The sequence below is a fragment of the Bombina bombina genome, chromosome 1, assembly GCF_027579735.1.
Source record: "Bombina bombina isolate aBomBom1 chromosome 1, aBomBom1.pri, whole genome shotgun sequence".
NCBI classification, from domain to species: Eukaryota; Metazoa; Chordata; class Amphibia; order Anura; family Bombinatoridae; genus Bombina; species Bombina bombina.
Window position 1 is genome coordinate 279,604,687 of NC_069499.1, and position 23,936 is coordinate 279,628,622.

Here is a 23,936-nt window from a genome sequence, read left to right on the forward strand (position 1 = left end):
ACATATATACATATACATACAGTGGGGCAAAAAAGTATTTAGTCAGCCACCAATTGTGCAAGTTCTCCCACTTAAGAAGATGAGAGAGGCCTGTAATTTTCATCATAGGTATACCTCAACTATGAGAGACAAAATGTGGAAACAAATCCAGACAATCACATTGTCTGATTTGGAAATAATTTATTTGCATATTATGGTGGAAAATAAGTATTTGGTCACCTACAAACCAGCAAGATTTCTGGCTCTCACAGACCTGTATCTTCTTCTTTAAGAGGCTCCTCTGTCCTCCACTCATTACCTGTATTAATGGCACCTGTTTGAACATATTATCAGTATAAAAGACACCTGTATAACAGTCACACTCCAAACTCCACTATGGTGAAGACCAAAGAGCTATCGAAGGACACCAGAAACAAAATTGTAGACCTGCACCAGGCTGGGAATACTGAATCTGCAATAGGCAAGCAGCTTGGTGTGAAGAAATTAACTGTGGGAGCAATTATTAGAAAATGGAAGACATACAAGACTACTGATAATCTCCCTCGATCTGGGGCTCCACGCAAGATCTCACCCCGTGGGGTCAAAATGATCACAAGAACAGTGAGCAAACATCCCAGAACCACATGGGGGGACCTAGTGAATGACCTGCAGAGAGCTGGGACCAACGTAACAAAGGCTACCATCAGTAACACACTACCCCGCCAGGGACTCGGATCCTGCAGTGCCAGATATGTCCCCCTGCTTAAGCCAGTACATGTCCGGGCCCGTCTGAAGTAGTCTAGAGCATTTTGATGATCCATAAGCGGATTGGGAAAATGTCATATGGTCAGATGAAACCAAAGTAGAACTGTTTGGTAGAAACACAACTCGTCGTGATTGGAGGAGAGAGAATGCTGAGTTGCAACCAAAGAACACCATACCTACTGTGAAGCATGGGGGTGGCAACATCATGCTTTGGGGCTGTTTCTCTGCAAAGGGAACAGGACGACTGATCCGTGTACATGAAAGAATGAATGGGGCCATGTATTGTGAGATTTTGAGTGCAAACCTCCTTCCATCAGCAAGGGCTTTGAAGATGAAACGTGGCTGGGTCTTTCAGCATGACAATGATCCCAAACACACCACCCGGGCAATGAAGGAGTGGCTTCGTAAGAAGCATTTCAAGGTCCTGGAGGGGCCGAGCGAGTCTCCAGATCTCAACCCCATAGAAAACCTTTGGAGGGAGTTGAAAGTCTGTGTTGCCCAGCGACAGCCCCAAAACATCACTGCTCTAGAGGAGATCTGCATGCAGGAATTGGGCCAACAAACCAGCAACAGTGTGTGACAACCTTGTGAAGACTTACAGAAAACGTTTGACCTCTGTCATTGCCAACAAAGGATATATAACAAAGTATTGAGATGAACTTTTGATATTGACCAAATACTTATTTTCCACCATAATTTGCAAATAAATTCTTTCCAAATCAGACAATGTGATTGTCTGGATTGTTTCCACATTTTGTCTCTCATAGTTGAGGTATACCTATGATGAAAATTACAGGCCTCTCTCATCTTTTTAAGTGGGAGAACTTGCACAATTGGTGGCTGACTAAATACTTTTTTGCCCCACTGTACATACACACATATACATACATACACACATATGCTTACATACATACACACATATACATATACATACACACATATACATATACATACATATACACATACACATATACATACATACGCACATACACACTTACAAACATACACACATAAGCATACATAAATACACACATACGCATAAACGTGCAAACACACATACACAGATCCAAACACAAACATACATACATAGGCACATACACACATACGAATATACATACCTACACAAATACATACATAGACACATACATACATACACTTATACTTATATATACACATACACATATACATACATACACATATACATACATATGTACATACACAAATATGCACATACATACATAGGCACATACACACATACATACACACTTACAGAAATACACACATAAGCATACATACATAGGCACATACATACATACACACATACGCATAAAAGTACAAACACACATACACACATCCAAACATACACACATACATACATAGGCACATACACACATACATACACACATACGAATATACATACATACACATATACATACATACACACATACACATATACATACACACATATACATACACACATATGCATATACATACATATGCACATACATACATACGTACATACATACATACCTACATACACAGAAGTATATATATCCATGACCACTTCCCGGTCCTACCCCTTTTAATATGCCATATCCCTTTAATACTGCCACAAAACATGTTTTTATCAATAAACCTTTTGTTTCACATGTATTAAATTTACATTACAGTATTTGCAATATTGAACCTATATGCAGCAATCCATATAAATATTATATATACCCCTCCCCACTCCGTCGTCCTTCTTGTAAAGGTTTTTTTTTCTACTTTCTCATGCTATGATTGTGTTGGATGGTTAGCACTTTGTGTTTCATGAAACTGCTGCTTTCGATCTGGGGTAAAACCAACAATATCACATGAAGTAAACAGTGACAAGCTATTCTATAGTTGGTTAGATATTGGATCTCAGCTGCTGTCTGACACGACCAGAGAAGAAAAGCTCAGGAGCGTGCCTCCATACACTAACATAGAAAAAAACGCTTTTACATGGAGGGTGACTTTACCATCACTTTAAATCTAATCATAACTTAAAACCTTTTATCGATGGTTCTCTACTTTTACTCTAGACCTTAATATACTATGGCATTTTAAAATCTGGAGTTAAAGTCATACCAAAAAGTACAGAATTCAAAGTGTACTTTAAATGTCTATTAAAAAATAAGTTTTTCCTTGGGCATGTCTGAGGTTCTTGTGTATATTCTCTATGCATTTTACACCTGCAGGGTTATCGTACCAAATATAAACTGGTAGCTACACTGGTGTTCAAATGTTTGTGGTCACTTAGACATTTCCTTATATTTTATAAAGACATACATGAAATGAGTTTGAGTTTGACAAGGAAATATAACCATTGACAAAGTTTAAATTAAATAATAATTGTGTCCTCCAAACTTTGCTTTCATCAAAAAATAATCTATGTGCAGCAATTACAGCCTTGCGGAACTTTGGCATTCTAGTTGTTAATTTGTTGAGGCAATCTGAAGAGATTTCACCCCATGCTTCCTTAAGCACCTCCAGGGATGGGCGAATGTGTAAATTTTCGAATTTCGAATGTAGAACGAATGTTATTACCGAAATTCGAATTCTAAATTCGAATGTCAATAAGAACGAATATTCTTGAAAATTCGAAAATCGAATGTTATTTACAGTTTTCGAATGTCACTTTCGAATTTGAATGTTTATAATTATATCGAATGTCCACATTCGAAATTTCGAATTTAACATTCTATTTAACAAATACTATTCAGAAGTTCAATAGTTCATGTGGTAGGGTGGGAATTTAGTAAATTGATACATAATAGATACAAATATATCATTTTGAATGTTTCCATATAGAATATTGCATAATTCGAATATTACATTTAAAGAAAACATTACAAATAGTATTACAAACATAAATTCGAATTTTTCGAATTCGAATAAAAATTCGAACTTTTCGAATTAGAATATTGCATAATTCGAATATTACATTTTAAAGCATTAGAAATACTATTACAATCTAAATTCGAATTTTTCGAATTTGAATACACGTATTGCATAATTCGAATATTACATTTAAAGAAAAAGCATTAGAAATACTATTTCAATCTAAATTCTAATTTTTCGAATTCGAATATTGCATAATTCGAATATTACATTTAAAGAAAAAGCATTAGAAATACTATTACAATCTAAATTCGAATTTTTCGAATTAGAATATTTTCGAATGTAATCGTAAAATTCGAAACCGAACATTCGAAAATCGAATGTTAGAATGTTATGTAAACATTCAAAATTCGATTCGAACGAACGAATGTGTTAAAATTAGTGCCGTTTTTTGAATGTTGCGAAACATTCGCCCATCCCTAAGCACCTCCCACACATTGGATTGGCTTGATGGGCACTTCTTACCTACCATAAGTCAAGCTGCTCCCACAACAGCTCAATAGGGTTGAGATCTGCTGACTGTGCTGGCCACTCCATTAAATACTGAATACCAGCTGACTGCTATTTCCCCTAATTAGTTCTTGCATAGTTTAAAGCTGTGCTTTGGGTCATTGTTAGGGATGGGCGAATGTTTCGCAACATTCGTTCGAATCGAATTTCGAATGTTTACATAACATTCTAACATTCGATTTTCGAATGTTCGGTTTCGAATTTTACGATTACATTCGAAAATATTCGAATTCGAAAAATTCGAATTTAGATTGTAATAGTATTTCTAATGCTTTTTCTTTAAATGTAATATTCGAATTATGCAATATTCGAATTTGAAAAATTCGAATTTAGATTGAAATAGTATTTCTAATGCTTTTTCTTTAAATGTAATATTCGAATTATGCAATATTCGAATTTGAAAAATTCGAATTTAGATTGAAATAGTATTTCTAATGCTTTTTCTTTAAATGTAATATTCGAATTATGCAATACGTGTATTCGAATTCGAAAAATTCGAATTTAGATTGTAATAGTATTTCTAATGCTTTAAAATGTAATATTCGAATTATGCAATATTCGAATTCGAAAAGTTCGAATTTATATTCGAATTCGAAAAATTCGAATTTATGTTTGTAATAGTATTTGTAATGTTTTCTTTAAATTTAATATTCGAATTATGCAATATTCTATATGGAAACATTCGAAATTATATATTTGTATCTATTATGTATCAATTTACTAAATTCCCACCCTACCACATGAACTATTGAACTTCTGAATAGTATTTGTTAAATAGAATGTTAAATTCGAAATTTCGAATGTGGACATTCGATATAATTATAAACATTCGAATTCGAAAGTGACATTCGAAAACTGTAAATAACATTCGATTTTCGAATTTTCAAGAATATTCGTTCTTATCGACATTCGAATTTAGAATTCGAATTTCGGTAATAACATTCGTTCTACATTCGAAATTCGAAAATTTACACATTCGCCCATCCCTAGTCATTGTATTGTTGTAGAAGGAAATTTTCTCTAATCAAGCGCTGTCCATGGGTATGGCATGGCATTGCACAATAGAGTGACAGACAATTGTATTGCTTCTTTAAAAAAATGTTAAACAGTCTGTTTCATTGTTTTAGTAAAAAAAAAAGCTAAAAGCAGGAAGTTTTATCTTAGCCTGATGTCATAAAGCTTCTAGACTAGTGAATTGGCTAAATAAAAAGGAGTCAGATTGGCTCATGCCCAGAATCGACTGAATAAAACTTTTTTTGAAAACCAACTATTCTTAAAGTAGATATTTATAATCAACAATTGCATGATAACAAGATAATGCAATAGTCTAAATTTTCAAAGTTATTTCTATTTCCACTCCCCCTGTATCATGTGACAGCCATTATCCAATCATAAATACATTTACTGTATGTATATATTCTATGAATTCCAGCACAAGCTTAGTAGGAGCTGGTGACCCAAAAGTGTAAATATAAAGACTGTGCATATTTTGTTAATGGACGTTAACAAGAAAGTTTTTTAAAATTGCATGTTCTATCTGAATCATGAAAGTATAATTTTGACTTGAGTGTCCCTTTAAAACACTGAAGATAAGGGCTACACTGAAACTTTCTAAGTGATAATTGTGCAAGGAATTAAGTAAGTTATTTTTTGTTTTTTTTACACTATCTTTTTCCTTTTATATTTACTTTGATTTAACATATTTGTTTTACCAAGAGAGCACTGTTTACTGTAATATCCCTTTAAATAGCACAACAGTTTTTAGCGGTGCTAATTGCAAAAGGGGTTTCTAATTATCTTTTTTAAGTGATAAACTTGGATTAGCAAAGACAACATGCCATTGGAACACAGGGCATATGGTTGCTGATAATGGGCCTATGTATGCCTATGTAGATATTCCATTAAAAATCAGTTGCCTCCAGCCACAATAGTTATTTACAACATTAACAATGTCTACATTGTATTTTTGATCAATTTGATGTTATTTTAATGAACAAAAAAAATAGTTTTTCTTTCAAAAATATGGAAATTTCTTTTGAATGTTTGAATGCTAGTGTATTTCTGAAAATATACATTATACTTATTGTACTGAAAGAAAAAGACATGTTTAAATAACTGAATACCAGCTGACTGCTATTTCCCCTAATTAGTTCTTGCATAGTTTAAAGCTGTGCTTTGGGTCATTGTTAGGGATGGGCGAATGTTTCGCAACATTCGTTCGAATCGAATTTCGAATGTTTACATAACATTCTAACATTCGATTTTCGAATGTTCGGTTTCGAATTTTACGATTACATTCGAAAATATTCGAATTCGAAAAATTCGAATTTAGATTGTAATAGTATTTCTAATGCTTTTTCTTTAAATGTAATATTCGAATTATGCAATATTCAAATTTGAAAAATTCGAATTTAGATTGAAATAGTATTTCTAATGCTTTTTCTTTAAATGTAATATTCGAATTATGCAATATTCGAATTTGAAAAATTCGAATTTAGATTGAAATAGTATTTCTAATGCTTTTTCTTTAAATGTAATATTCGAATTATGCAATACGTGTATTCGAATTCGAAAAATTCGAATTTAGATTGTAATAGTATTTCTAATGCTTTAAAATGTAATATTCGAATTATGCAATATTCGAATTCGAAAAGTTCGAATTTATATTCGAATTCGAAAAATTCGAATTTATGTTTGTAATAGTATTTGTAATGTTTTCTTTAAATGTAATATTCGAATTATGCAATATTCTATATGGAAACATTCGAAATTATATATTTGTATCTATTATGTATCAATTTACTAAATTCCCACCCTACCACATGAACTATTGAACTTCTGAATAGTATTTGTTAAATAGAATGTTAAATTCGAAATTTCGAATGTGGACATTCGATATAATTATAAACATTCGAATTCGAAAGTGGCATTCGAAAACTGTAAATAACATTCGATTTTCGAATTTTCAAGAATATTCGTTCTTATCGACATTCGAATTTAGAATTCGAATTTCGGTAATAACATTCGTTCTACATTCGAAATTCGAAAATTTACACATTCGCCCATCCCTAGTCATTGTATTGTTGTAGAAGGAAATTTTCTCTAATCAAGCGCTGTCCATGGGTATGGCATGGCATTGCACAATAGAGTGACAGACAATTGTATTGCTTCTTTAAAAAAATGTTAAACAGTCTGTTTCATTGTTTTAGTAAAAAAAAAAGCTAAAAGCAGGAAGTTTTATCTTAGCCTGATGTCATAAAGCTTCTAGACTAGTGAATTGGCTAAATAAAAAGGAGTCAGATTGGCTCATGCCCAGAATCGACTGAATAAAACTTTTTTTGAAAACCAACTATTCTTAAAGTAGATATTTATAATCAACAATTGCATGATAACAAGATAATGCAATAGTCTAAATTTTCAAAGTTATTTCTATTTCCACTCCCCCTGTATCATGTGACAGCCATTATCCAATCATAAATACATTTACTGTATGTATATATTCTATGAATTCCAGCACAAGCTTAGTAGGAGCTGGTGACCCAAAAGTGTAAATATAAAGACTGTGCATATTTTGTTAATGGACGTTAACAAGAAAGTTTTTTAAAATTGCATGTTCTATCTGAATCATGAAAGTATAATTTTGACTTGAGTGTCCCTTTAAAACACTGAAGATAAGGGCTACACTGAAACTTTCTAAGTGATAATTGTGCAAGGAATTAAGTAAGTTATTTTTTGTTTTTTTTACACTATCTTTTTCCTTTTATATTTACTTTGATTTAACATATTTGTTTTACCAAGAGAGCACTGTTTACTGTAATATCCCTTTAAATAGCACAACAGTTTTTAGCGGTGCTAATTGCAAAAGGGGTTTCTAATTATCTTTTTTAAGTGATAAACTTGGATTAGCAAAGACAACATGCCATTGGAACACAGGGCATATGGTTGCTGATAATGGGCCTATGTATGCCTATGTAGATATTCCATTAAAAATCAGTTGCCTCCAGCCACAATAGTTATTTACAACATTAACAATGTCTACATTGTATTTTTGATCAATTTGATGTTATTTTAATGAACAAAAAAAATAGTTTTTCTTTCAAAAATATGGAAATTTCTTTTGAATGTTTGAATGCTAGTGTATTTCTGAAAATATACATTATACTTATTGTACTGAAAGAAAAAGACATGTTTGCGGAACTATAAACAAATGCAAGGTAAAGTATGCTGAAAGCACATCAATTTGATTTGTATGTGCTTCCTGGCGCATATCTCTCCTGAAATTACCAGAGAGCTTTATTGCTTTCTATATGCTTTCAGATTCAGCTCACCTTTTTTACATTAATTGATGCCTGGAAACAAGAGGGTGGACGTGATATTTTGCAGCATGATTGCAAATTTTAGAGAATTCAGTCCCATGTGCATTTCTGAAATAGAGATTTATAACATTTCAGGCACTAGTGCCCTTTCCTAAGTCAATACCAATAAAAAGTTTGATTTCCAGAAATTTTTTGTGAAGTATTCATAAGAAATCTCTACCTTATTTTGGCATTCAAAATACTACTATGTTTTTTTTTCACCCTTCATGTTGGTGTTTAGGAGGATGCATTTCATGTTTGTTTGTGTGCATGATGTGTATCTAAATGTGTCTTCAGTATGTTTTTAAAGAGCAGACTAGTAGTAAGACGCTTTACCGTACCCCGACCCCCAGAAACTATAACTAGAGTACCCTCCTTCTGCTATGTGTGCAGTAGGGATGGGTGAATGTTTTTATATTCAAATTCGAATGTTTGAACAAATGTTATGGTAGAAATTCAATTTACATAATCGAATGTTGATAAGAATGAATAATCTTAAAAATTCTATAATCTAATTCAATTTACAGTTTTCGATTATCACTTTTGAATTCAAATGTTCATAATTAGATCGAATGTCCACATTCAAAATTTCAAATGTAACATTCGATTTAACAAATACTATTCAGAAGTTCATGTGGTAGGGAATTTAGTAAATTGATACATAATAGATATAAATATATCAATTTGAATGTTTCTATTTCAAATATTGCATAATTCGAATATTACATTTAAAGAAAGCATTAAAAATACTATTACAAATATATAAATTCAAATTTTTCTAATTTGAATATTGCATAATTCTAATCGAATTATTAGAAACATTTTAATCAAATATTACATTTAAAAAAACATTATTAATACTATTACATTAAACAAATGTTCGAATGTTGTACAAACATTAAAAATTCAAAACGAACGATGTGTTAAAATTCCTTTCATTTTTCGAATGTTGCTGAAGACTATGGCCCCTATTTATCAAAGATCTTGCGGACCTGATCCGACAGTGCGGATCAGGTCCGCAAGACCTCGCTAAATGCGGAGAGCAATAGGCTCTCTGCATTTAACATTGCAGTGCAACGCCGCCCCCTGCAGACTTGCGGCCAATCGGCCACCAGCAGGGGGTGTCAATCAATCCGATCATACTTGATCGGGTTGAATTGTTGCAATTCCTGTCCACCTGCTCAGAGCAGGCGGACAGGGTTATGGAGCAGCGGTCTTTGTGACCGCTGCTTCATAACTGCTGTTTCTGGCGAACCTGCAGGCTCGCTAGAAACACGGGGCATCAAGCTCCATTCGGAGCTTGATAGATAGGCCCCTATAACTAAAGGTGCAAAAACATACTTGAGAAACGCTTTTGAAATGCTACGTAATAATATGTAATTGCTTTCTCCAGTGTATTAAATACACAATACTTAATGTCATGTGTTCAAACAGATATTTCCTGAGCACTGAAGACTCGCCGCGAGGACGCCAGCTCTACAGGTAAGAGATGCATTTAGCTGAGTGAGGAAGTGTTTCTAATGCTCATATAAATAAATATAATTCTTTAAAAATGTAGGTTTAGGCTACAACTGAGCTACAAAATGGAGCAACTGTTAATAATTAAATATGACAGCAGATTTTTTTTATAGGTTCTCCATTCTTAGTGTTGTTGCCATCCAGCCATTATTGTGTAGGGAATGCTGTCTGCTTTAATTGTCACTAAATAATAGTGCCTCTTTATGGACTGAGGACTCAATAACTGGCATAATAAGGAGCTTCTGATAAAAAGGTTTTCCTATACCAGGGGTTAGCAACCTATGTCATGCGTGCTGAGTGGGGCACACAGTCATTTTTAATGACACTTGGAATAGTTCACTGAGGAATGATATGGCCTTTGGTTCCACCCTTGTCACATAGGCACTCTGCACTGTATGTAAGAAACAACAGCTAGGTAACCCAAAGCAATAGACTACAACTGGGGAGCCTAGGGGAAATTAAATGGGCACTGTACTATAATGTTTCCCCATAATGTATTCCAAATGACTTGTTATACCTACATCATTTTTATTTTTGTACTTAAAAAATATTTTTTGGTCATTAAAACAATCACCTATTGTTTTACAGGACATGCCCATAAAAATGGGCTGAACCTGCAAGTAAAGCAGATCTGCTTATGTTATATATGTTAAGTATGTAAATGCTAATTATGGTTGGGGGTTTGAATGAGCACAACTAGCTATTTCATATACAAAATATCTCTCTCCCTCATTTGCCCCACTGGGAGATTAAATTGCTACTGTCTCCTGTTAACATATTTTTTCAGTATAGTTGAGGATACAACAGACAAAGGTAGCTACTTTAAATAACACAATAAAGGTAAATAAGTTGTTTGTTAATAATTAAATGCACTCCAGCAGGTAAAATGGACCATTGGGAACAAATTAAAGAGCAGTCCTTTTAAGATTTGGGGCTGCCAGATGAACTTTAGGGCCAGGTTACTAGACCTGAGGTCTGATATGGCTATAGGGTGACAGAGGGGCTGTAAGCCAACATTCTGATCTGAAATATATATGTGGCTTACAGAATGGCAGACCAAGGAGCCCTATCTGATGTCTGGTCTTTATTACTGTTATGATTATTTTGATATGAATATTTGTTCTTTATTTTCAATCTTTGTACAAAATATAAGGTTGGTACACATGGTCACACAATAGTATTAGTTTTGGGACAGCACTCATAACCGATTGCCAGCCCCTGTCCTATGTATTGAGGCATCTTCTGTCCCAGTAACCCTAACTATGAACAATTATTTTATAAGCATCTGGATTAACAGCAATTAACCCCTAAGCCCCCAAAAAACTAGTGCAATTAAAGATAATCACAAGAGCAGTAACCTTCCCCTATTATAAATAGCAACTCTGGTCAAAATCTAGCATAACCCTCCCAGTGACCATACAACCGCAACCATTCTATCAACTAATGGAGCCCAACCTACGTTCTAAACGACCCTGATTAAAAAAACTAACACAAGCACACAAGCACAAGAAGCCATGACCTATAGCCCAAGGTAGGCTTCTACCCTAATCTTAGCTTTAGCTTTGTCATGTTGTTTATTTAATCTTCATTAAAACCATTGTTTCTCAAATTCTTTTTGATACTGATGAGAACTACTATAAAGACAGTGGCAAGAGGAGCCTACCGACAAGGAATGAGGGGATCTCTGTGTTTCTAACACAATATTCTTTCATAACTGAATATTATTCACTTGTGATTGTGAATAGGGATGGGCGAATGTACTAAAAGTGTAATTTTTTTGGTTGAATGACTAGTCCTGTGGACATTCATTTTGGACAGTTGATTGTGGATAAGAATGAAATCCATTCAAATGTTACTTTCATTTTAGAATGTTCATAATGAAATCGAATATCCACATTCGAAATTTTGAATCTAATATTCGATTTTAACAAAATACTATTCAGAAGTTCAATAGTTCATGTGTTAGGGAATTTATGCGGCAACAAGCCAGATTTCACGCACCGCTATTGGCTAAGAGGTGGAAACGTCAAATCTCTGGCAGATAGCGAAGATAGCGTTTTGCCGGTGGGCTGCCGTAGCAGCTCAGTGACGGTGATCGATTGGAACAAATAAAGGAGCTTTCAACAAAAGTACTTAATGAATGAAAGTCCCCTTTATTTGTTCCAATGGTAAATCCTAGCATTTCAGAAACGCTAGGATGTACCATCACTTTAAAGAGATCATTAGAAATACTAATACAAATATAGATTCAAATTTTCAAATTTGAATATTGCATAATTCAAATTGAATATTACATTTAAAGAAAGCATTAGAAATATTATTACATAAAAGAAATGTTAGAATGTATTGCAAACATTCGAAATTCTAAACGAATGTGTTAAAAAAATAAAACAAAAATTGAATGTTGCAAAACATTCTCCTATCCCTACTTGTGAACAGTGTTTGATAGTGACAATATTTTCACGGAGTATCAATCCTGATGCTCACATTAGCTGTATGATTGTGATATATGCCTCTCTAGATGCATTAAGTTAAACTATACAGGGAGTGCAGAATTATTAGGCAAGTTGTATTTTTGAGGATTAATTTTATTATTGAACAACAACCATGTTCTCAATGAACCCAAAAAAACTCATTAATATCAAAGCTGAATAGTTTTGGAAGTAGTTTTTAGTTTGTTTTTTAGTTTTAGCTATTTTAGGGGGATATCTGTGTGTGCAGGTGACTATTACTGTGCATAATTATTAGGCAACTTAACAAAAAACAAATATATACCCATTTCAATTATTTATTTTTACCAGTGAAACCAATATAACATCTCAACATTCACAAATATACATTTCTGACATTCAAAAACAAAACAAACACAAATCAGTGACCAATATAGCCACCTTTCTTTGCAAGGACACTCAAAAGCCTGCCATCCATGGATTCTGTCAGTGTTTTGATCTGTTCACCATCAACATTGCGTGCAGCAGCAACCACAGCCTCCCAGACACTGTTCAGAGAGGTGTACTGTTTTCCCTCCTTGTAAATCTCACATTTGATGATGGACCACAGGTTCTCAATGGGGTTCAGATCAGGTGAACAAGGAGGCCATGTCATTAGATTTTCTTCTTTTATACCCTTTCTTGCCAGCCACGCTGTGGAGTACTTGGACGCGTGTGATGGATCATTGTCCTGCATGAAAATCATGTTTTTCTTGAAGGATGCAGACTTCTTCCTGTACCACTGCTTGAAGAAGGTGTCTTCCAGAAACTGGCAGTAGGACTGGGAGTTGAGCTTGACTCCATCCTCAACCCGAAAAGGCCCCACAAGCTCATCTTTGATGATACCAGCCCAAACCAGTACTCCACCTCCACCTTGCTGGCGTCTGAGTCGGACTGGAGCTCTCTGCCCTTTACCAATCCAGCCACGGGTCCATCCATCTGGCCCATCAAGACTCACTCTCATTTCATCAGTCCATAAAACCTTAGAAAAATCAGTCTTGAGATATTTCTTGGCCCAGTCTTGACGTTTCAGCTTGTGTGTCTTGTTCAGTGGTGGTCGTCTTTCAGCCTTTCTTACCTTGGCCATGTCTCTGAGTATTGCACACCTTGTGCTTTTGGGCACTCCAGTGATGTTGCAGCTCTGAAATATGGCCAAACTGGTGACAATGTCATATCACAGTAATTCTCAATCTCTATACTTCATCTTTTCCACGTTACACTGTCCCTTTAAACATAATATCACATGACCGTTATGCCTTTATAAGCCCTCCTCTCTAATTCATCGATGCTTGGTAATTTGATTCACATGAGGAATGATCACAACTTTCAAGAAGCTCTCTCCATTTTCGTCAAGTTGTTTTCTAACTTTATATCTGCAAAGTTCTCTTCAATCACAGGACAGCATACTTCATTCTGAAACGCTAACTGACATTCAGCGTGTCTGCAGTAGTTCGGCGTCTGACGTCATCAGCACTCCGGGAGTCAGTGTCGCAGCTCCTCTCTGTTGCCGGATTCAACACTGCTTCTCAGGACAACTGAATTGCTATCAAGCATAGTCTTCACAAGTACACGCTGGTCATGAAGTGTTGGGTATCGTACTAAACATAAAGTTATTGCTGAAGTTACGCTAATATCATATGTTCCTAAGACTGTATATACTAACTAATCAAGCTTATACATATACGTTACTAATGGAAAGTGTGCATGTTTAACATCCTCTGCATATATCCTGGTTATCTCTGCATACAATACACTGCCATAACAATTCTGCTGCATTCATAAATAAGGTTGCATATGAACTTTACTAACCTGAACATTAAAGCATTGTACCTGATTGATATGCTACAATCTATTTAGAGAGATACTAATAGAGCTTCAATTACATAAAGTTATATTTTATTCTATATCCAAAGAGATTATCTATTGTTTAGCAAATGCTATTATAGTACTTAGGAGAGTATTAGCACACTCACATTGTTGTGCATATCTCCAACAACTAAAGATAGTTGTTATTTACTTTTGACCTAAACAGGTCACCCTCAGTCAATGAGCATAATAAGGTTCCTAGTTTATCAAGGTACCTAGGTTTGGTGTGAGACTGAGTGGAGTAGATACAACTGGGTTCATATTAATTATATAATAAATCCTCACATATTACCAAGCCACCCTTAACCCACTTGTATCTATAATGGATGTTACTGAATTGTCCAACCGTGTTGGAACCCTTTCTCAAAATATGGATATAATGATCCAGGGTCTTAGGGACCTCCAAGTTGAAAATCAGGAATTACGAAAATATATTAGAGATCATGTACCTACTCAAACTTTACCAACACCTCTTGTTTCTCCTGAGCCACAAATATGTCCACCTGAGAGATTTTCTGGAGACAGAACTCAATTTAGAGACTTTAAAAATTCATGTACTTTATTATTTTCATTGAAACCAAGAACCTATCCTACCGAAAGGGTTAAAGTTCTAACGGTAATTTCTTATCTCACTGGTGAAGCCAAGGCATGGGCTAATGCATACTATGAGAAAGAAGATCCTATCTTAAACTCATTAGAATCATTTTTTAATGCCATGTCCTTACTATATGAAGATCACGACAAACAAGCTTCAGCAGAAAATTCTATCAGACATCTGCGACAAGGTAGACGCCCTGTAGAAGAATATATAACTGATTTCAAAAGATGGGCACCTGACACACAGTGGAATAACCCAGCTTTGACAAATCAATTCCGTATTGGATTAGCGGATGCTCTAAAAGATGAATTGGCACGTGTGGTTATTCCTAAGGACTTAGAAAATCTTATGACCTTGTCTATATCTATTGATCGTCGTTTGAGGGAAAGGAAGAGGGTCATCAGAATTATCCACCAAGAAAGCCTATAGCTCTCATTCAGTTTCCACTGTCCGTTTAACAGATGAGCCTATGGAGATAGGTTTTGTCAAAGGTCCTCTTAAACCTGAAGAAAAGGCTAGACGAAGACAACTTAATCTTTGTTTATATTGTGCTGCTAAGGATCACGGAGTAAAGGAGTGTCCAATTCTGTTAAAATCAAAAAAGGGTAAGCAAGAGATAGCTCATTTAAATGAGACTGTTATAAAAAACTCATCTCACTTTACTCTTTCTGTTTGTCTACAGTGGGATCAACATCAACTTAAAGCCCAGGTGGTAATCGATTCAGGAGCAACTAATAATTTCATTCATTCATCCTTTGTTGAAAATCACAAGATTCCTATAATTAAAAAATTAATTGCATTACCTATTCGAGTTGTTGATGGTTCTTTTATCAATTCAGGTCCCGTTACCCATCATACTGATCCATTATCATTAACATTTTCATCAGGTCACTCTGAATTGTGTACCTTTGAGGTTATTCATTCCCCTTTGTACCCCATAATTCTAGGACTCTCATGGCTAAAGAAACATCAACCAAACATCTCATGGAATAGTGGTACTATTTCCTTCGACTCACCATATTGTAAAAAACACTGTACACAATCACAAACTATATTACAGGTTGATATCACAAATATACCAACAGAGTATTCAGATTTTTATGATGTTTTTGATAAGGTTGAGGCTCAATCTCTACCTCCCCACAGACCCTACGACTGTCCTATCGATTTAAAACCAAACAGTAAAATCCCTTATGGTCGTATATATCCACTCTCTGAACCAGAACTGCTTCATCTCAAAGGATATCTTGAGGAAAATCTAAAGAAAGGTTTTATTCGGCCTTCTACATCTTCAGCTGGTGCCGGGATCTTTTTCGTGAAGAATAAAGATGACAGTCTCAGGCCTATAATTGACTATAGACAACTGAACAATTGTACAATAAAAAATAGATATCCTTTACCTCTTATTCCAGAACTCATAGAGAGGTTACAGGGTGCTACCATTTTCACCAAACTGGATTTAAGAGGTGCATATAATTTAATTAGAATTCGCAAAGGTGATGAATGGTTAACTGCCTTTCGCACTAGGTATGGTCTCTATGAGTATTGTGTCATGCCTTTTGGTTTGTGCAATGCACCTGCAACTTTTCAGTTTTTCATTAATGATGTTTTCAAAGATTTACTTGACACATACATTGTCATTTATTTGGACGATATTCTCACTTATTCAAATTCCAAAGAGGATCACATACAACATGTCAGAACAGTTCTTTCAAGATTAAGACAGAACAACTTATATGTTAAGGCAGAAAAATGTATATTCAATTCTGATACTATTTCTTTCCTGGGGTATCATATTTCACCAAAAGGAATATCCATGGAGGACAACAAAGTACAAGCTATCACTAACTGGCCTATTCCAAAAAATAAGAAAGAGCTCCAGAGATTCCTTGGATTCTCAAATTTTTATAGAAAATTTATTAAAGGTTTCTCTACTATTGCAAAACCTCTCACATTACTCACCCGAAAGAATAACAAATACCACTGGAACCAACAGGCAGATGAGTCTTTTAACGCTCTCAAACATAGTTTCATTACCGCTCCAATTCTACAATTCCCAGATCCATCGAAACAATATACATTAGAAGTAGATGCATCCGAATTTGCAATAGGAGCCATTCTGTCTCAAAAAGATTCTTCTACCAACATGCTTCACCCTGTTGCATATTATTCCCGGGTTATGAATTCGGCCGAAATTAATTACCCAATTGGGGAAAAAGAACTTCTAGCCATCAAGGCTGCATTAGAATTTTGGAGACATCTATTAGAAGGCGCAAGATTTCCAATCATCATATTTACAGATCATCGTAATCTACAATATCTAAAAACTAACAAAAGTCTTTCTTCCAGACAAGTCAGATGGAGTTTATTCTTTACTAGATTTGATTTTATAATCACTTATCGTCCAGGAGTAAGAAATACAAAGGCAGATGCTCTATCTAGATATTCAACTCCATTAACTGAGAGTTCTGAACTAAACTCAATAATACCACCAGAAAAATTCATTGGCCTCTTAGTGGGAAAAACATCTATTCTCAAAGAACAACAACAGAATGATCCATTGATTAATGATTCTAGGATTCATAAAGGTAATGATGGATTTTTTACCATGGTCATGCACTGTATGTTCCAGAATCTCTTAGGAATGACATTTTAGCTATGGCACATGATATTCCACTTTCAGGACATCCTGGTTTCAAGAAAACTCTTCATTTAATTCAAAGGGATTTTTGGTGGCCGCATATGATTCAGTCTGTAAAGCAGTACATACAAGGGTGTGCTGTATGTACCAAATGTAAATCTCAAAGAATTCACCCTTATGGTTTACTTCTATCTCTTCCAATCGCTGACAGACCTTGGCAAGATATTGCCCTAGACTTCATTGTCGATTTACCTCCCTCTTCTAACAACACAGTAATCCTGGTTGTTGTGGATCTCTTTTCAAAAATGGCACATTTTATACCTATTCACACTTTGCCAACAGCTTCAGAAACAGCAGAATTGTTCATCAAACATATTGTCAGATTGCATGGGTTACCTAAGTCTATTACGACTGACAGGGGTACACAATTTACCTCTAGATTTTGGACACAACTCTGTTCTAGTTTGCATATTGATCGCCGTTTGAGTTCAGCTTACCATCCTCAAACAAACGGTCAGACCGAAAGGACTAATCAGAGTTTAGAGCAATATCTAAGATGCTACTGTACATTTCAGCAGGACAACTGGTCTTCTCTTCTTCCTACTGCTGAATTCTCATATAATAACACCATTAATTCATCTACCAATACAACTCCATTTTTCATTAACTATGGGTTTCATCCCTCTTATCATCTACTTCAAAGATCAGAAAGTTCTTGTCCCTTGGTAAATGACACTGTGAATACAATTGCTGAAGGATTCATTCAACTAAAACAGATTTTACTACAATCTCAAGAAAGGCAAAAACGTTATTATGACTTAAGGAGAACAAAACCTCCTGAGTATAAGGTGGGAGATCTAGTTTGGTTGTCTTCTAAACACTTGAAGCTTCACATTCCCAGTAAAAAGCTTGGTTCTCTGTTTATTGGTCCTTACAAAATTATTAGGATTGTTAATGCTAATGCTGTCACTTTACAACTACCAAGTTCTTTTAAGATACATCCAACATTTCATGTATCCGTAATTAGGAATAAAAAAGAGGGCGCCACATAGGGTAATATTGTTGGATCAAAGTTCAAAAAGGTATTTATTATCGTCGCTTACCGGAGAACGATGCACCGTATTGTAACCGGTGCTGACAAGCAGGCTAACACTTTCAGTGGTTAGCACACTGGGTGGCCTCCGGCAGGTTATACACAGCTGGTACTCAGCGTTCGCTTGATTGATGTGCGTCTGTGCGGCTGCAGCTAACGAGTCAGACACTGTGATGGATCAGACAATTTCGAACCTTTGTCAGGGAGGAAGCACTGCAGTGTATCGCACACTTTGACACCTTAACCAGGAAGGCTCAAAAGAGAACAAAGGACAACTTCCGTATATAAAATAAATGAATTTTATTCCATACAAACTGCTACGCGTTTCTAGACCTACACCGGTCTTTTCATCAGGCATACAAACAATGGATACAAATTTCATAAAATAACGATCTTATATACAATTAAAAACGGAAGTTGTCATAGTTTTCAGCAATCACCAATGAGCTGAAAATGGATACTCTGTATCCCATTTGTGCTAATTAGGCTAAGTCACCTGTACATATCATTAACCCTTGCATTATAAATCCTAAAAATCCCATAAGTATAAATGTTTGAAAATAAAACAATTTCTACATCAGTTTGAAGCATCCTATAACAATCTGCTATAATTATCGCTGATGTGTTGGAATAAACCTACATGAACATTTTGCAATATAATGTGTGATTCGCATATCTAAATGAAAAATAAAAAATAAAAAATAAATAAATAAAAAGAAAAACTATTTCTAACAGGTTGGGACAATTCAAAAAGTCTAATCACAATTTGCTGCAATTAACCTAGAAGTGTTAAAGTCAGTATCAATAAACATTTACAAAGAGGTGTGTGTGATTCGCATATCTAAATGCAAAAATAAATAGTATGTGGTTTCATTTTGACCAGGTTATCAAACCAAAATTAAATTAAAATTTAAAATTGTCAAAACTCCACTGACTGAATGACTCATGTTTAATCACTTCAGGAGTGTTTTGTTTTAGTCTTATTCTGAAACAGTAATAATAATGGCACAACATAAAAAGAACTGAAGTATGTGTGAGTGTATGTAAAAAGTGTGATGTGTGTTGTATCTAAATTAAAAATGTTGTTTTAAACCAACAAATACAGTGATGTATGTGTGTGTATGTGTGAATAAACTGTATACCCAGCTGAAATTGATTTTGTGAATGGTATATAGAAAAAAGGTGATTGTCAATATTGTAATATATAGATCGTGTACTGTTAATTCAACCTTCAGTTTTGTATGCTACACTCAATCTTATAGTGTAATGAAATTAATAAAATTAATAACTAGAATGTAGTGTGACCCCCAACTGTGGATGATAATACACAGAGGTTTTTTGAATGCAACTGCCATAGAATGAACAACCATGTTCATAAAATGGTGTTTCATAAACAAACTCGTATTTTTATTTTATTTTAATATATGTATATAATAAAACACATCTTTAGTGAATGGTTATATCATGGACCATTCCTTCTTTTGTTTGTTTTTTTATTTTTTTATATATTATTTGGTTGAATTTAATTCTATGGTGTCTAAACTTTTGTGATCAAAGTCAGCGAATGAAAAACTCTTGTATTTCATTCTTTTATTAGGGGAATTAAATTTACATTGGTATTTACAAAATTATAAAATTGTGGTGTTTCCGATGTGGCTATAAAGCCGTAATTGAGCACCCAGTGATAATGCCCAATAGAATTGTTATTAATAAAATGATAATATTATTAATGTTTCACTTATGTTGTTTTTTTGAAATGTGTTATTGATGTTTATAAAAAAGAATATAAGAGTTAGTTTATGAATCTGTGAAATCAATTTCACATTATAGATACTGGGTGTATGGACTGATTGTAGATGTTAATATCATATTGATGTATTCAAGAGGACCTGTATATAAACATTGTTATGATTGATTCAGTGTACTGTGTACGTATTCAAGCAAACAAATTCCTAAGTTCAGTTATTAGTTGAATGCTGCTAAATCTAAGTTTGCATTTAAGCCCTCAGGAAAAAGTGTTTTCAACTTAAAGATCCAAAAAGTCTCTCGTTGTCTAAGTTTGTTTGTTCTATTGTAATCGACAGACCTGGGGATAAAGTCTATGGGTGTGTATTTGAAAGTATATGGATTGCCTTGATGTTTGTTTAGGCAGTGATTTGGCACACTGTGTTTTACTTTTGTTTTCTTACAGTTTTTACAATTACGTAGGTGTTCACCCCACCTTGTTTTGACTTTTCTACAGGTGCGGCCTACGTATTGTAGGCCGCATATACACTCCAATAGGTAAACTACAAAGGAAGAATTGCAGTTGTAAAAGCCCTGAATCGGATAGGTGTCACCAGTGGTGTGGGACCTGAAAGATTTACTGCCATGTTTGATGTATTGACAAGAGTTACAACTGGTTTTTCCACATTTGTATGTTCCTTGTAGACCAAATATGCCATTTTTGGTTTGTGTGTTGTTATTGGATCTATGTTGTACATGTTTGACTATTTTGCTTGGTGCTAGTTTACTTCTTAAGGTGGGTGCCCTCCTGTAAACTATCTTGGGTCTATCTTGTACAATGTTTTTTAATACCGGATCCCTTTGAATGACGTGCCAGTGTTTGAGTATTATCTGATTAATTTTTTGAAAACTGTTATTGTATTGTGTAATGAACATAATCTCATCTTGGTTAGTTGAACTCTTAATTGTTCTTTTGTTTTTGTTGTTAACGGATAATATTTCATTTCTGTTTAATCCTTTCGTTCTTGTTAGTGCGTTATCTAAAATGTGGACTGGATAATTCCTTTCTATAAATCTATTATAAATAATCTGACTTTGCTCAAGAAAGATGTTATAATCCGAACAATTTCTCCTAATGCGTCTGAACTGACTATAAGGTACGTTATTAATCCAACTTCTGTGATGGTTGCTGTGGTATTCTAAATAGCTGTTACTATCAACATCTTTAAAAAATGTTTTTGATGTGATAGACCAATTAGGACCCCAACTGAGTATCAAATCTAAATATTCTATTGAATCTGGTTGGATGTTAGCTGTGAACGTGATCCCCATGTTATTGTCGTTAAGTTGTGTTATAAAAGTTTCTGCTGTTTCTAAACTGCCACTCCAGATAAGAATGAGATCGTCTATGTAACGGCCATAGAATACCAGGCTCTCCCCAAGGTTCGCTTGATGTATATAGATCTCCTCGAAAAAACCCATGAAGAGATTCGCGAAACTTGGGGCGAAACCTTATGTTCCAGTCAGAGATCAAGCCTTGACAACTCAAGTTCCGACACTCATTGAGGATGAAGTATCATATGAAGTTGATTCCATTTTGGATTCTAGATTCTATAAGAATTCTCTACAGTATTTAGTTCGCTGGAAAAATTATTCATCAGAAGAGGATTCTTGGGAACCATCCACTAATTTATCAGCCCCTAGATTGGTATCTCTGTTTCATCGCAGACATCCAGACCGTCCCAAACCCTGATCTGCGGAGCAGATCGTTAAGGGGGGTGTCCTGTCATATCACAGTAATTCTCAATCTCTATACTTCATCTTTTCCACGTTACACTGTCCCTTTAAACATAATATCACATGACCGTTATGCCTTTATAAGCCCTCCTCTCTAATTCATCGATGCTTGGTAATTTGATTCACATGAGGAGTGATCACAACTTTCAAGAAGCACTCTCCATTTTCGTCAAGTTGTTTTCTAACTTTATATCTGCAAAGTTCTCTTCAATCACAGGACAGCATACTTCATTCTGAAACGCTAACTGACATTCAGCGTGTCTGCAGTAGTTCGGCGTCTGACGTCATCAGCACTCCGGGAGTCAGTGTCGCAGCTCCTCTCTGTTGCCGGATTCAACACTGCTTCTCAGGACAACTGAATTGCTATCAAGCATAGTCTTCACAAGTACACGCTGGTCATGAAGTGTTGGGTATCGTACTAAACATAAAGTTATTGCTGAAGTTACGCTAATATCATATGTTCCTAAGACTGTATATACTAACTAATCAAGCTTATACATATACGTTACTAATGGAAAGTGTGCATGTTTAACATCCTCTGCATATATCCTGGTTATCTCTGCATACAATACACTGCCATAACAATTCTGCTGCATTCATAAATAAGGTTGCATATGAACTTTACTAACCTGAACATTAAAGCATTGTACCTGATTGATATGCTACAATCTATTTAGAGAGATACTAATAGAGCTTCAATTACATAAAGTTATATTTTATTCTATATCCAAAGAGATTATCTATTGTTTAGCAAATGCTATTATAGTACTTAGGAGAGTATTAGCACACTCACATTGTTGTGCATATCTCCAACAACTAAAGATAGTTGTTATTTACTTTTGACCTAAACAGGTCACCCTCAGTCAATGAGCATAATAAGGTTCCTAGTTTATCAAGGTACCTAGGTTTGGTGTGAGACTGAGTGGAGTAGATACAACTGGGTTCATATTAATTATATAATAAATCCTCACAGACAAGTGGCATCTTGGCAGCTGCACGCTTGACTTTTCTCAGTTCATGGGCAGTTATTTTGCGCCTTGGTTTTTCCACACGCTTCTTGCGACCCTGTTGACTATTTTGAATGAAACGCTTGATTGTTCGATGATCACGCTTCAGAAGCTTTGCAATTTTAAGAGTGCTGCATCCCTCTGCAAGATATCTCACTATTTTTGACTTTTCTGAGCCTGTCAAGTCCTTCTTTTGACCCATTTTGCCAAAGGAAAGGAAGTTGCCTAATAATTATGCACACCTGATATAGGGTGTTGATGTCATTAGACCACACCCCTTCTCATTACAGAGATGCACATCACCTAATATGCTTAATTGGTAGTAGGCTTTCGAGCCTATACAGCTTGGAGTAAGACAACATGCATAAAGAGGATGATGTGGTCAAAATACTCATTTGCCTAATAATTCTGCACTCCCTGTAAAGATGACTTTTTATGGAAATATGGGGCCATGTAATATTATGCTCAGTTCCAGCAGATTAAAGTCAGAATTTGAAAAAAACAATTTATATGAAATTATATGTATGCATTTAGTCACACTGACTAGGCTGCAGGGTGCAATAAAACACGCAGACTAGAATGCAGCGTGTAATAAAGTGCACGTGTACACACACAGACTAGAATGCAGGGTATAAGAGAATACATGTGTACACATGCAGACTAGAATG

General features: G+C 34.9%; 1 protein-coding gene across 1 annotated transcript in view; it reads left to right on the forward strand.

The window, feature by feature from the left end:
- The window catches only part of DPP10 (dipeptidyl peptidase like 10), a gene marked incomplete at its 5' end in the record, with an annotated part of 707,293 nt that overhangs the window by 640,589 nt on the left and 42,768 nt on the right, over positions 1-23,936 (forward strand). Inside the window, one exon of the mRNA XM_053698006.1 lies at positions 9,969-10,016. Within this exon, the coding sequence (XP_053553981.1) occupies positions 9,969-10,016 (48 nt within the window). The remainder of the gene's footprint in view (positions 1-9,968; positions 10,017-23,936) is intronic.